The sequence below is a fragment of the Solanum verrucosum genome, unplaced genomic scaffold (genome assembly GCF_900185275.1).
Source record: "Solanum verrucosum unplaced genomic scaffold, falcon-dt-bn FXZP01000296.1, whole genome shotgun sequence".
NCBI lineage: Eukaryota > Viridiplantae > Streptophyta > Magnoliopsida > Solanales > Solanaceae > Solanum > Solanum verrucosum.
The window spans coordinates 1,335,302-1,351,488 of NW_026020470.1; the positions used below are offsets into that span (position 1 = coordinate 1,335,302).

Consider the following 16,187-nt stretch of genomic DNA (forward strand, 5'->3'; position numbering starts at 1 on the left):
ATAAAGAACATATCTTCAGTAACTCATCTTTCATGATTCAAAAGCTTCATCATATGATCAATTTTTTTTTTTAAAAAACATGAATTTCATATGTATTCATGGGAATTCATCTTAGAAACGTGCAATTTCTTCAATTCATGCATAAAAAGAGAGCGAGAATCTTTACTGAAAAGGTTCAAATATGTCTTCAGAGATTATCTGCATCATCATTTTAAATGATTAAGGTATTAATTCATACATTTATCGAAACTCTAAAACCACATACAAAGATATTGTTAGATTCTGCAACAGGTATTCAAGGTTTGGAAAAGATGTATGATGAGCTATATATGCTTCTAAATAAAATCTCACAAGATAGCTCAGACTTAAAAAGATGATAGATTGAGAGCTATGGTGAAAATGTCGCAAATATGCTAGATGCTTATGAAATCAATGCAATAGCAACATAGTTGCCAATCCTGGAAAATCGAATGATTACACAGTTCAACAAGCTTAACTTAATTAAAAGAGATAAGTAAAGAAAGCGAGGTCCACTAGATTAGAAATAAAGAGGAAAAAATGAAGGAAGTGGGCCCACCACATGTATACAAACACATGTATATATTTGGTTAATGACAAAAGCTCAACGTTTAAGGGTTACAAAATATCAAAAATAAAAGATTCAACATGGTAATATGACCTCGTAAAATAGTGGTGTGTAGTTGAGAATCGATTAATAGATTGGGATCGGGGGACATTTGGCTATTTTTCATTACATTTATATTTTAAAACATTCAGATGAGATGAGCTAATAGAAAGAACTTGAATAAATAAAACCAAAAATATTTTATTTAATATCAAGAAACAAATTAAATAATTGAATTAACTATTAGCAAATCATCACAGTTCAATTCTTTTCATAATTTTATAATATAAGTAAAACTATTTGCCTAGCTGAAAAAACTCCTTAAGTATGATATATTATTTTCGTAAAAAGAGCATTAACGATGAAAGGAATAAAAAATAAAGAAAATTGATAAATAATATAGTATTAAACGTGAAGTTGATTAAGATTTGCATACAAATTTAACGCAATGAAGATGAAATATTGAAGACAAAATGTATTATAAAATTAATTATCGTTTTTTACGTTCAGCTCAACAAATGACAATGCCACACTATATTCCTTTTTTGCATTCTAAGTTTAGACTTTACACACTGTTTTTTTTTTAAAAAAATTTTGTAAGAAATATGTGGCCAATCTTTTCATTGACGGATCTTTAAAGGTTAAAAGATTCTTTTTTTTCATGATTTTTTTATTTAACTTTTCCTTTTTTATTATTTAATTAACTCAAATACAACATCTAATAATATTTACATAATTAGAGTAGTACTATTACCAGAAGTATAAATAATGCAGACGAATAAAGCAATAAACCCAATTATTATTTTTTACAGGTAGAATAACAAAAAGACCACTTGAAATGCCAAAGGTTATTCTAAGTCCGTTTTGGCTTATTATAATTAGGAAATTCTCTTATTAATAACAAGTTTAAAGAAAAGAACCTAACAGTAAATTATACACCCTTTTTCTTCCCGAGTCCTCCTTTTGTTGCTACTACTATTTTCCGATCAATTCAACAAAATCTAGATTTATCAATCATCGGCGACAGGGAAGAATTATTGTGATTTTTCAAGTATGTTTTTCTCCGGTGATCCTTCGACGAGGAAGCGAGTCGATTTGGGTGGCCGCAGCTCCAAGGAACGTGACCGACAGAAGCTTCTAGAGCAGACTCGTTTAGAGCGGAATCGTCGCCTCTGGTTGCGTCAGCAGAACTCTGCTGCCCTCAAAATTCAGGTTTCTTTTTTTGCTTTCATTTCTTTTGTTGCTTTGCTATAATTCATGTTTTCTTGCTCAATTTTGTCACAATGGTTTTACCCTTATTGGGTTAGAGAAAAATTTTAATTTGGGTGTTGGCAGCTAAAATGACTGTTTTACCCAATACTTAACGTTTATCAACTAGTTCAGGATTGAAACACAGTTGATTGATTGATATTTCATGCCCAACTCAACTAATTCGGGACAGATGTCAATAATATTGATAACCAATTAGTTTAGTCTTACTTAGGCTGGAGTTTGAGTATTAGTGAGATGGCTTTGTGGAATTGAATTATGTATTATTTGATAAAAATCAGGTTAGGGATCTAAGAACTTGAGAAAGAAAATTCAAAAAAATCAAGAAACAGGTGGAAGCTAAAAAGAAATATACAACAACAACAACATATCCGGTGTAATACTACAAGTGGGGTCTGGTGAGTGTTAGATATATGTAGACCTTACCCCTACATTTGTGAGACAGGCTATTTTTTATTCCAAAATAAACTGAAAATAAAGATAGAACAAATTTTAAAGAGTGATTCTTGAATTTAAAGAACAGATAAACAAGTTCAAGAATGATAAAAAAACTTGAAAATAAGTATATTCTTCAAATTGACTCCTACAACAACAACAAAACCAGTGCAATCCCTAAAGTCTATTCTTGAAATGACTTGTGTATCAATCCTCACTTCCACATCTAGCTCGTGAGTTACGTAATTGAAGTTGCACAATAAGTACTCAGTCTTGGTACTGCTCAACTTGAACCCTTTGAGTTCCAAGGTCTGTCTCCAAACCTCCAGTCTATCGTTAACTTCGTTGCAAGTCTTGTCAATCAGTATCATGCCATTTGCAAATACCATCCACTACGATACCTCTCCTTGGATATGCAACGTTAGTTCATCCATCACTAAGGCAAAAAGAGACAGGGAAAGAGTTGATCGCTGATGCAACTCCATCACGTCTAGGAAGTGTTCTGAGTCTCCTCCCACTGTCCTCACTCGAGTCTTGTCTCAATCATACTTGTCCTTAATTGTCCTAATTTAAGCTACAAGTGCCCCTCTAGCCTCTAAACATAATCATAGTTACACACTAGAGACTTTGTCATATGCTTGTTTGATATCAATGGACACCATATTCAAGTCTCTCTTCCTCCCTATACTACTCCATCAATCTCATTAGATAGATGACATATGTAGTTGAATGCCCCGACATGAATCCAAATTGGTTCTCAGTAATAGATACGCTCTTTCTTACCCTCTTCTCCCCTTTCCTTTCCCAAACTTTCATATTGTGACTCAACCACTTGATGCCCTATAGTTGTTACAATTCTGAATATCACTCTTGTTTTGAACATTGGGATCATTGTACTCCACCTCCATGCTCTGGGCATTTTAGATGTCTTTAAAGTAATGTTAAACAACTCAGTTAGCCTCTCTATACATGCACTCTTCCAAAATTTTGTGAGCATCCCTTCTAGCTTGATCGCCCTCCCCATTCTCATTTTACGATAACCTCTTTAATTTGTCTAGCATGTGCCTCTACCACCAATACTTTGTCTTCCTTGTCTCTGATGCACTTCACACTTCACCTGGTCTACGTCTTGACCCTCCTCTCTCGCCTTGGCAAGCCTATACAACTTCATCCTCGCTTTTGTCATATTGTTTTTCATATAGGCGTTCATACGTCGTTGTAACAACTAACTTCTCTTCCTTCTTTGCCACCTTATACCTCTCTCTATTTGCCCTCTTTTCATTCTCATTTTTACCCTCCACCAACTCCTTAGACGCAACCTTTCTGGTCTTCACTTTCCCTTGAACTGCTCCATTCTACCACTAATCCCCTCAATGTCTACCAACGTTACCCCTCAGGACCCTAATCCTCTCTAGCTACTTCTTTAATGCACTTAGTTGTCCTATACCACATACAATTTGCATCCACAGTACTACCCCAAACCCCCATCACCATCAATTTCTCCCTCATCTCCTCAGCTCTGGTTGAGGTCAAGCTTCAAATTGACTCCTAATTACAATTAACCAACAAGGAACTAATCGCCTTTGATCTAGAGTCATTCTCATTTTATTTGAAGCAATCTCAGGTTTACACTTCAACTAGTTCAAAAGCTTTATCTACCCAATTAATGAGGTACCTAGGATTGCCAGTTTGGCCAACATCCATTTTGAAAATAATAGGAGAGTTGTCTACAATGTATCTTGGTATGCCTATAGGAGACAAGATCATATCAAAGGGCATCTGGAAAATGTATCAGAGAAATGTTAGAAGAGTCTTTTGTTATGACCGTGGTGTCCGACCTTTTGCGCACTTCGACTAATTCCACGGGATACGTGCCACCTCCTGCCAGCAACACTTGCCAAGTAACTTTGTCCACCAAAGCTAGGATAGATGGGAAGAATCACCTAGTGTTTTGTTGTCTTCGCTGAGTTTTGAACCTAAGACCTCAGGGTTCTCAACGAAATGTGAGAAGAATCTAGTCAAGTGGAAAAGGCAGTATCTATCCCCGGGTGGTAGAGTTGCACTCATCAACAATGTCTTAGATGCATTGTTTACCTACATGATGTCCTGTTCCCTATGCCAACAAATGTGAGGGACATACTTCTCGTAAGGAGGCAAAGTTAATTCTTACCAAGTATATCCTATCCAACATTGCCAAAAATATTGTATGTTTTTGTTCTAGATTCCATCTTCAGTTACTTTGAAATTAGAGAAGCCACTAAGGACCTTCTTTTGGAAGAAGAGGAGGTAGTTGGATGGTAGAAGGTGTGGCTCCTAATGACTCGGGGCAGATGGGAAACTGGTGGTTGTCAATTTTCAAATAAGTCCTCTTACAGTAGCTGAGAAGATCTGTGAAAGAATTTTGTATAGAGGAGGCCGACTCCATACTAGAATCTTGGAAGCCTTGTGAAATGTACACAGGCCTTTTACTTTCTGTTCTACCGTGGCCAACACTACCTCTGTGTTTATGCATAATATGCTACCATTATTAAGAAAAGGTCACTTGGAGTTTCTCCATTTCCCTTTTTGTTCTTTTATCTACATATCTAATTGAGTTGAACTCCATGTTATTGCCTATGTTGGAGGTCATTAATGATGCACCTCAACACCTGGATATAACTCTTGGTGTCATGCTGAAACGTACATATCCGAGTATCTGTGAAGCATTTCCATAACTTCTAACATCCTTTTGTTTAATATAATTGGCCTCCAATAATGAAGAACTATTGTATTTAGCATTTCTGACATTTTGGTCCCCTGTAGACACATAAAGTTTGCTCTAGGTTTCAGCATATCCTTCACTACCACATTTTCCATGGTCATTTTAACCTCTCATGTTCCAGATTTTGATTTCCATTGGTATGTTGGGGAGGTTTTATGTAAACTGCATCCTCATCCTTCCCTGGATCCTTCCTTTTCTTTACCTCCATAGCTTTAGAAAGGAGAGAATTTCAGACTCACAATTCAGGTTGAAGACTCTTCTCAGTTCAGTCTCCTTTCCCCCAGTTCGTGTCGTTGTATTTGAAATCATTATATACAATCACAAATTATAGAATTTATCCCCCTTTTCTCTATCAAATATAATTTTGTTGATACTGAGAAAGCCCTCGTGTTGTACAAGAGTTATACTAAAAAGTAGAGAATCAACATAAAGATATGATTCTAAACAAAAGATGGCTATCCTGTTGTACTAATAGGAATTCATGGTGCACAAAAAAAAACACTAAGGGGTCGTTTGGTAGAGTGCATTAGCAAAATAATGCATGCATTAGCTCTATGTATTAGTAATATCTTGTTTGGTGCACTTTTTCATGCTATGTATAATTAGTTATACACTTTATTGTGTATTGGGGTATTACTAATACCATGTATTTCTAGGTATTAGTAATGCAAAGGGATTTAATGCATGCATTAACATTGTCAAAAACCCAATTACCCCTCAAAACCCCTTTTACATCTTTTTTACTATAATTGTGGAGGATATTTTTGTAAATAAATATTTTTATACAATACATTCTATTTTTAATACGCCAAACCAAACAATGCATAAGAAATAATTTATGTATAACTAATGCAAACATAAATAATATAAGCATTACTAATGCATGCATTGTTAATACACTCTATTTAATATTATTTCTATACGCTCTATCAAATGACCCGTAAATATTTTTAGGCAATGCATACTGTTTTAAATGCACCAAACTAAACAGTGCATAAAATAATCCATGTATAATTAATGCAAGTATTACTAATTCACCCTATTTTGCATAATTCTTATACACTCTGTCAAACAACCCGTAAAACAGAAGACTATTCTCAGATGTACACAAATCCTTTGTAGGAAAGTATATATCTACACAAGAACTTTTTCTTACACTAGACAAATTATCAAATGCATGAGGGCATGTCTGTTCTTAAATTTTGGGTTCCTTTTTTGATCAAGTAAAAGTATTTTCATTCATAAGCATGGCCAAATTGGTTGTATACAAGTGATATACCAAAAAGTAAAGAATATACAAATTATGATCTCTACAAATTCCATCCAATCCTCTATATAACAGGGAATTTTCTTATTACAAAGAAAATAAGGGAACGAAGACTACTCCTCAACAGAGAGAAACTCGACTACACCTGCAAAAGCTCTCTTATTTCTCTCTCCACGCCACCCACACTAACGCAAGTGAAACCACGTTCCTAGGCCTTCATTTCCTTCTCCCACTCTTCTTAGTTGAACATCAAATATTTCACCATTTTTGGCATTGCCCAAAGAGTGCCAAACCACCTAGCATATCCCACCATAGTCTCATGGTTAGCCCGCAATGAAGTAAAAGATGATTCACGTCCTCACCTGCCTCCTTACACATGTAACACCAACTGACACAAACAACTTTTTGCTTTCTAAGATTTTCCGTTATCAAGATCCACCCCCCTAGTGGCTAAGCCAAGTGAAAAAACACACCTTTTTCCAAGGCACCATTGGAACTCATATTGCTTTACATGGGAATTTAATATCCTCCCTAACTAATAGTTTCTTATAAAAAGACTTCACGGAAAACACTCTATTGTTTTCCAATCCCCACCACTAAACATCGGGATGATTTATCAGATTGACTTGCCTATAAATAAGGCTAACAATCTTTGAAGCTTACTCACTTCTCAATCCTGAAAATCTCTTCCAAATCTCAACGCCCAAAAAGTCTCTCCACCTTGTGCCCCCTAATTTGTTGAATTAGCATCTCTTTGACAAGATATAGATATTTTGTCCATGTCCACCCCCCCCCCCCTTCCCCCCCCCCCCCACACACACACAAAAAAAAAAACCTCTCCTCCATCTCTATCCTTGAATGACATATTTTCCTCAAAATATGCCCGTCCCTTCATGATAATCCTCCGCAAACCACACCCAAAAGACAAAATGTTATATCTAGTTTTTCAACCTCCTTTCGTGATCCCGTACCTATCAACTATCCCCCCCATAAAGCTTGTATCTACACCCCACACTTCCATAACCATTTGCCCAATCAAGCTTTATTAAAGACTTTTAAATGTTTAATTTCAAGGCCTCCATATTTTTAAGGAGATGTGACAGTCTCCCACTGCTCCAAGTGAAATTTTCTTGCCCCATCCACCGCATCCCAAAGAAAATTCCTCTGAATCTTTTCCAACTTTTCAGTGACCACATTTGGATCTTAGTTGCTCTTGCCAATAGAAACGAGAAAATATTTTTCAAGGACCATCTGACATGACATTTCGCAAGTTCACGTTGTGTCTTGCACTTTCCTTATCTTCCTATGCACGTCTCTTCTATTTTGGCTTTATTTGAGTATATATTTTTTGGGTTATGTGTGGATCCTCTCATGCTAGAATCAGCTAGGACTTGTTACTTTTTTCTTAACTTGAATAAGTACTGAATACAGAAATGCTTCAGAGGTAGAAAGGAGGTTGAAACTGAACGTTCTAAAGTTCGCGAGAATTTCTTGAAAACTCATGGGGAACGCTGCCACACTGTTGACAGGTTTGCTTATATGGCTTCTATGTTCTCTTTAATATGTTGCTTTAGATGCAATTCCCTCCCCCCTGTTGGGTCATGTAATTGGGTGCTCTGATGGTGTTTCCTTTTCTTTGCTCTTAGCCCATGAAGTTGTATGAGCTTTTTTCTAGAATCTGTGATGATTAGCTTATATTTTCTCTTTTTCCCATGTGTATTCAGGCAGTGCTTCAGTCCAGATTCAGATTTTCTGCGTCACCTACTTTTCTTTTTCAATCCAACATACACTACTGATGTTTCTGTCCTTGTGGAGACATGCCGATCGCTTCTAGAGTTTGTTCGAGATAACGGTTTGTTTCATCTCTGTCTAACTTTATGTGGACAATTTATGTGACTCATATGGAGTGCCTTCATCTATTTGGAGTTGGTGGAGCTGTGTATTTCTGTTTGATTTTGGTTTCATCTACCAATAGAGATGATTAATGGTAGCTTTATTCTAAGCAGAAAATATTATCTACGTTATATGGGTTAAACTATCTATGGAACTCATGAATTGATGACTATCTTAAAGCCTTAGAAGTCAAGCAGCATGTTGCATCACGTCAAACAAATGCTTGCTTGAAAATGTTTTGGTCTTTGATGGAGTGTTGAATCATGTCTCCTTGTGTTGGTGCCATGGTTTTAGTAATCTGTGAAACTTAAGTTACTTTTCAATGGAAGTCCACTAAAATGACACTGTATTGTATTATTAGGTATATCTGTGTATTCTTGATATCTTTCGGTGTTCCCTTCCTAAATAATTGATGTATTGTTGTATGACAAAAATCAAGTGTATGTTTAATGGTTTAAGTTAATTTTTCTTTACCCAGCTTTTATAGAGTGTGGTGCCCTGTCTAAACTGATTATTTTATGCTGATTATCACTTATGAGATACTTCTAAAATCTAAATTACACAACTGACCTTGTTTCTTTAAGTGCATGTTTTGTGCATAGCATCTTCGTGTTCAAGTTTAACTGCGTTACAAAAACTAGTTCTTTGTTCTCTAATTGAATTTTTTTTGGTCATCATTACATGTTATTACCTTGTTTCTCTGTTATTAGCCTCTTGGGTTTGCATGCTAGAAGCTTTTCATTAGCATTAACAGTGTGCAGGAATTTTACAGGGGATGTTGTTAGCCTCTTTGCTGGTACGGAATATGCTTCCAAAGCTGCCTTGGTGAGATACAGAGTGAAGAAATTCACTCATGCTTGTATTCGGGCTGTTTATGGAAACAGGTTTAACTCAATACCTTCATTTCTTCTTGATTTACTTTCCCATATGAAGCACCTGAACTTCATTTGGTTAGTGTTACTTTTTTCTCTGTCGAACACAGAGAAAGAGATTTATTTGACCTTATTATCTTTAAAGTTTAAAACCAAGCTATTTGTGTAGAGAACATATTATGTTCAAGAAAAAGGGGATAAATTTATTCTTTTGGAAGGAGATTAACTATAGAGCTTTTGAAGACAAATACCATTTTGTGTAGAAAATGAAGATGAGCTGTATATTTTTGTTTAATATTTGGTGTTAAGAAAGCTATGCAATCACTAGTTGATATGATAGGATCCTTGTGAAGCAGTAGCCTAAGCTTGGTTGGGATTTTGTAAAGTCTTTTTGCACTATTATGGTGCAACTTTATAAATATATATATATATATATATATACAGTCGTTAATAGTTTCGAAAAGGAGATAAATCTATTCTTTCATGTTTTTAGTCTTTTAATAAATTCTTTCCTTTTAATTTTTTTTGGAACGTATTGGACCTGAACTCCAGATCTTTATATTGCTATCGTTCAGTCTTCAGTGTTTGGCATTTCATTCTATTCTTTTTGTGCTATGGGTGTTCTGTTGAATGACCACTTGGAGCTTCACTTCACTACAAAACAACAACATTATACCAGTGAAATCTCACAAAGTGGGGTCTGGAGAAGGGAAGAGTGTACACGGACCTTACCTCACAATATAGCAACTTGGTACCCGTATAGAGTTGCAATTATGAATATCACCCTTATTCTTGTACAACAGAACCATTGCACTCAACCTCCATTCCTTTGACATTTTAGCTGTCCTAAATATGACACTAATCAACCCAGTCAGCCACTCCAATTCGGTATTGTCAAAGGCACGCTTAAGCTCTGAAATGAGGATCAAAACGTGTTGACCGTTTTGCCTTGCTTAATGTGAGCTTCATAGTCGTCATCAATTTTTCATGGCATACTTTCTCTTGCCAATGAGCCTTTCTGAAGAGGCGACACTAAACAATTGATATTTCATTTTATCATAATTCTTTTTTCATATATTTGTTATTCATATTTATAATTATTAGTCTTGGCCCCTCTCTCTCTCTCTCTATATATATATATATATATATATATATATATATTCGTATTTTTCTCCTTCTGTGCCTTTTTTCATTTAAGCCCATGCTTTATTTTCGGTTTGCACTCATAGCCCCAACAGACCTTAGAGCTTTTTTGCGCTTTTTGCTTGTGATAACACTATATTGACCTGGCCTGTGTTCTTCCAAAAATCCACCGTGATTTCGTCTTGCCCGGTCGCTCTTCCCCTTCTCATCTAACAAATAGCCCCTTAACCTCCGCAACCTTTATGCACCTACGATACCCAAAATCTCGACGACCCTCAAAATGCTCCAACTCCCCCAACACGATATCCCAGTCCTCTTTTTCATTTAAGAACTATGGTCCCTTTTGTACATTTATTATCTTGCAACTTTCTCTTCTTCCCTAACATAGTTAATAGCTATTATAGGAGGAAAGCTCTGAAACACCACTTGTTTTCTATAGCTACATACTATGCTATTTTACGATGTCTTTTATCGTTCCATTATTTCAACACTTCAATGACAAGCTTTATAACTGGTTGCTTAGAATTCTTTACAGAAAGGAGAGTGAGTTTAGGGGGGGCGGTGGGAGCAGAAGTCTTACCCTTCTAAACCTTGAAATTTAATTAGCTTTGATGAAATTGCATGTGGTAGGCATTTATTTTGATAGTGCTACTATACTAGTTATTGATCTATGTTTTTACTCAACTGTAGTGTCATTTTCTGAAATAAGCTATTTTATTTGACATCTGTAGGACACCAGTTTTTTAGGTCTTAAATCCAATTGGAATGCTAAACAAGTGCTTTCATGTCTTTATTTTACTTATATGAGCCATGCTCGTGCAGGAATAAGTTGAGAGATCAACTATTTATGGAATCTAAGAAGTCCTGTACATCAGCAATCCTCTTGTTGGATGCAGTAACATTGTTGATTGATTTAGGGCTTCCTTGGGCTTGCAGCACTGTCACCTATCTTCTTCAAAGAAATATATATTCCTTATTTCGGGAAATTGTTCTGATTGGCAAGGTATAATATACATCAACATGAATTCAGCTGATACTTCCTTTCCTCTATAATGTATATTTTCTGACTGCTATTACAAGTACAAGAGCTATATAGTTAAATTATTTTACTACTTGCCTCAGCATATGTAATCCTTAATGATGAGTTTTTAAGTATATTTTTCAGGGAGTCCAAGTAGTTTGTAGTTATGGATTAATTTCACATTTTTCTAGCTAGCTTTATTGCTTAAAGTGCTCTACTATTGGGAGCTAGAAAGTAGGTAGCAAAAGGTGATGGAATGTGTGACAAGCTTGTAATTATTCATGGAGATTTCTAATAATCTGGACTAATGTTGAATTGCAGGGCTTTCATACAACTCTATTCAATCCTATGTTTCCGATACACTTCTTAAGAATTAGTAAATTATTAATTTTTTTTTTTTGAGAAAAGGTAACTAGTAAATTATTAATATGATAAGATTCCTTTCATTATTTAAATATATTTGTGTGTGTGTGTGTGCGTATATATATATAGGAAACGTTTAGAGTCCTTATAGTTGTGTTGTAAGAAAGAGAAATTACTTTCCTTCCTGTTTTGGGATTATTTTCTCTCTCTTTTTAGGATTTTATTTTGATTGTTAAAAGTATTGATTAATCTCACCAAGAGATGTCGTAAATATTTACAACAGGGGATACATTACTGAATATGTAATGATGTATATTATATATAGGGCTTTGCTAACCTACTACATTGAAGGTAGTAGATTAGCATGGTGCCAATTTTTTAATTTCCTTAAAAGTTCCTAGCAAAATATTATCAATGCACATACCTCTCCTATGTGGTTTGCGAGCAATTGCATAGGAGCGGAGGTTTTACTCTGTGCGCACCCAAAGGGTAGCGGCTGCGGGTTTTCCTTGTCATCAAAAAAAAAATAAAAAAATATTATCAATGCACAAACTGAGAGGGATATCTTTGTCTTGCTACCAAAAACTAAAGCCAATTCCTGTTTTCCCCCTTTCTCTTACATTTTATTCTCTTCATCTGCGAAGCTTGAGGCATCTGTTTTGTTTTATTCTTTTGCTTTCTATCATTCTCTTTCTCTTCTTAATTTTGATAGTCTCCCCATAAATTAAACCATGATCTCCTTTAAATATTTGTGAGTTGTTTGCATTCTTAAGATTTATTGTCAATATTGATGAGTATAAAAGACATGTAACAAACCCAACATTTAATTTCTGTAATCAAAATTCAGGCGGAGGGAAATGGGTCTTCTACCATTATTCTCTAAATGAAATGGTTTTGTAGAGAAAAAAGAGAAGATAGGTGGGTTAAGAACACATGTTAATTAGTGTGTGTAAAATGTCACTTTTCCCCTAAAATGGGACTAGGAATTGGCTAAAATATTGGGAAATACCAAGAATGGCAAATTTCATCAACAAGATGGAGCAATTCAGTGGGTTGGGAACAGATGAAGATGAACTATGGTGGAAGGGAGATGAGAAAGGCACATACAAAGTGAGCAAAGCGTACAGGAAAATGAAACACAACCAGCAGCCAAGCAGTTGGCCATGGAAGAACATTTGGAAAACCAAAATACCATATAAAGTGGCATGCTTTGTGTGGCTTCTGGCAAAGGAGGCAATGCTTACCCAAGAGAATCTAATGAAAAGAGGGATAATTTGAAACCCCAGGTGCTTCTTGTGCGGGGAGCAGGCAGAGACTGTGAATCATCTATTCCTACATTGTAGAACCATAGGACAACTATGGAGATTGTTTTTGAACCTCAGAGGAATAGCATAGAGCATACTTGGGAAAATTACAGAGGCCTTAACAAGCTGGGTTGTTGGGCAAGAATAGAGGCAGGTGGAGGATAGTCCCAGCAAGCATTTGGTGGACAATATGGAAGGAGAGGAATTCTAGGTATTTTGAGAGCATAAAGAACAATATGCAACAGATTAAGCTCACTTGCATCTTGCTACTGTGTTTTTGGTGTAATCAGTTACTTTTAAATCATCCCGTCTCTATTATTGATGTTTTAGACTCATTATAGACATAGGATCATAGAATCATAGATGTAGGTAGTACTTTGTAAATATGGGGCTACAACAACTTTTGTAAGATTCGGATTCTTACCAGTTTCAAAAAAAAAAAAAAAAAATTGGCTAAAAGAATGGGGGTTTGCTGAACCGAGATGATCCATGATAGAATGAGAGATGAACTTGACGAAGAGGGATGGTAAGAATCTAGGTCATGCTGGTGTATCAAAAGACGAAACTGTCGTTACTGCTAAAGAAATATTTAGAATAGTAATAGGGATCTTTTGGGTAATTTAAAAGTGGGTACAATGCTAACATACTACCTTCATATAGTAGGTTAGCAAAACCCAGACATATATATGATTAAGGATTTTACTTGTAAACACTACTTAAACCCCAACATATTTGAGGGAATAAGCAAGTACTTCATTCTCAATATTTTTCTTCTCAATATTTTTCTTTGTTTTATGATATTTTACATGGTATCTGAGCCTATAAGATCTTGGTAGAAATTCAAATAGCTTTCGCTAACGGCAGGCAATGCCGGCCAAGATGTGCCGCCAATGATTTTCTTTTTCCATGTATCTAGCACAACTCCTCTCTCCAGCAATCGGTGTTCCTCTCTCCGTTCTAGCATCGTTCATCTCTTGGACGACCATTATGGTGCCACTATCACTTTGGTGACCCGCACTGCTACTTTCTATGTGACCAACACCCTCCTCTGATCTTGAATTTCTATTAGAGCCAAGAGTTTGAGTCCCTATCTGAAAATTCTTTTACTTGAGGCAAGTTTGAGTTCCTACTCTGAAATCAAAGCCAAGGGTTTTGCTTTACTCTTAGATTTCTTTCTACATATTTTGAGAATTCTTTCTCTCGCTCTTCGAGTACTACTTTCTCTAATTCTTTTTCTGGTTAAAAAAATTTCTCTCATCCAAAATTTCCTTCAATTTCTCTAGTTCAATTAAAACATAATGACTATTTCCTTCCAAACCAATCTTCTTTTTCTTCTTAATCTCACAAAAGCAAAGAAAAATTTCTTGTTCTTATTCCTATATTAAAATGGTTGTTTAGACTAATGGAACTGGAATCCTACCTTCACGGGATGCAAGAGGGATCAAATACCTCATTCTATTACCTTGATTTGTGGTGATTATGAGGACTATCTTCATCTTCGGTAGGTGCAAAGCAACATTATCATCTCATCTACAGCTGCAAGCTCAACCTTGTACACAAAGTGTGACTCATTGCCTGCTCTGACAACATCTACTGCTTCCGTCAAGCACTCATCAGATGAGGTTGAGTATATTTGTGGCTCCAGAATTGAGTATATTTGGGGCAAGTTAGGAGAATATAATATGTACGCTCCAACCTGAGGGCAAATGTTAAGAATTAGCAAATTATAAATGTGGCAAGATCTCATTTCTTAATAAAAATTACTATCATGTCCTCGTTAAGGTTACTTTTCTTTTTAGAGTTACTTGTGAACACTATTTAAGCCCTAACATGCTTGACGATATAATCAAACAATTTATTCCCCAACATCTCTCTTCTTTTCTCATTCTGCACAACTTTAAGCATTCTCTGCAAAAGATATAGACTACTTTTGGCACCTTCTTGGTTCGTTATTAGTTTTACTTATAAATAAAAAAAAAGAAGCCGCCAGTGGTAAGCAGAAAAGACTTGAATATCTATCGAGACTGTAACTTTGATATGATGTGAGAAATGAGTGAAGAGAAGATATGGGGGGAACGCTCTGGACAATTATCTTGTGCTTAGGACCTTCAACAAATGCTTTGGACAATATACATGAATGTAATATTTCTTTGGATGGGAAATAATATTAAACAAGACAAGTAGACAACCTTATTTTTAAGTGTGCATTATTTATTTGTTTTTCGGTTTTGGTGTACTAGTATCTCAAGAATCCAAATTTCTCCTTACCTAGGTGTTTGTTTAAGTTTGAAGAGTGACATGATGCAGCTTAATTTTTGCAGGATAGAAGCTTTCCAGCTTCCAACAGGGTTGTATCTTCATTCGAGCGCGTGCTTGGACTAATTACATCTCATATTGGTCAAGGCACTTGTACTTGCCCAATTGTTGATCCACAATGTTTCTTTCCCTCCCAGATTCTTACAATTCCATTTTTATGGCGGTTTTTCCCTCACCTGAAAGAGGTAATTGGTTACAATGTTCCACCAGAACATTGCTGTTTCAATGGAGGATCAGATTAAGGGATAATCCTTTGCCAACCAAGTATCAAGTTGCTCTATGCTAGCTCATGTAAAATGATCTTTAGGATTATCTGCATGAATTATCAGCTCATGTCTCATATTTGTGCCATATAGTTGTTCATCTTCATGTGGAAGTTCAGATTTATGCTTCTGTGAAGTTTATGTTCAGCTGGTTTCATTTCATTATGCAGATCTTTGCAAGTCCATCAGTGAGTCGTCATTATTTTCATCAGATGAAATTATGCATGAAAGACCATATTAATGTCCTCCCTCCTGATATAGCGATTGATCTTCCTGGTTATGCTTGCCTTCTTGGGAATCTATTGGAAGTTGCCGGGCTTGCTTTTGCTCAGCCAGAATCATTCACTATGGTAAAGACTAAAGACATACCATTAGCTTTACTCAAATAAAAGATTTTTTTTTTTGTGGTACAAGTTTTATAATTACTGTCATTTATGTTTGGAACCTATGTTATAAGGACATGTATGAAGGAGTCGTCACTAGCATGAGAATAATAGTAGTAGATACAGAGAAGTTTCCCACAACCGTGGTTTACGAGAGGTATTGACTTGAGCAGGTTCTTGTTTACCCTAATTATGAATGAGTTAACCAGCACAACACAAAAAGAGGTTTCATGGTGTATGCTATATGCTAACGATATTGTATTAATTAATGA

General features: G+C 35.6%; 1 protein-coding gene across 1 annotated transcript in view; it reads left to right on the forward strand.

The window, feature by feature from the left end:
* Positions 1-1,483: 1,483 nt before the first annotated feature.
* LOC125809027 (E3 ubiquitin-protein ligase UPL6) overlaps positions 1,484-16,187 on the forward strand; it is a 44,069-nt gene continuing 29,365 nt past the window's right edge. The window contains exons 1-7 of the mRNA XM_049488700.1: positions 1,484-1,837; positions 7,789-7,886; positions 8,082-8,209; positions 9,023-9,134; positions 11,088-11,268; positions 15,275-15,454; positions 15,703-15,882. Coding sequence (XP_049344657.1) covers positions 1,679-1,837; positions 7,789-7,886; positions 8,082-8,209; positions 9,023-9,134; positions 11,088-11,268; positions 15,275-15,454; positions 15,703-15,882 — 1,038 coding nt within the window. The 5' untranslated portion in view covers positions 1,484-1,678. The remainder of the gene's footprint in view (positions 1,838-7,788; positions 7,887-8,081; positions 8,210-9,022; positions 9,135-11,087; positions 11,269-15,274; positions 15,455-15,702; positions 15,883-16,187) is intronic.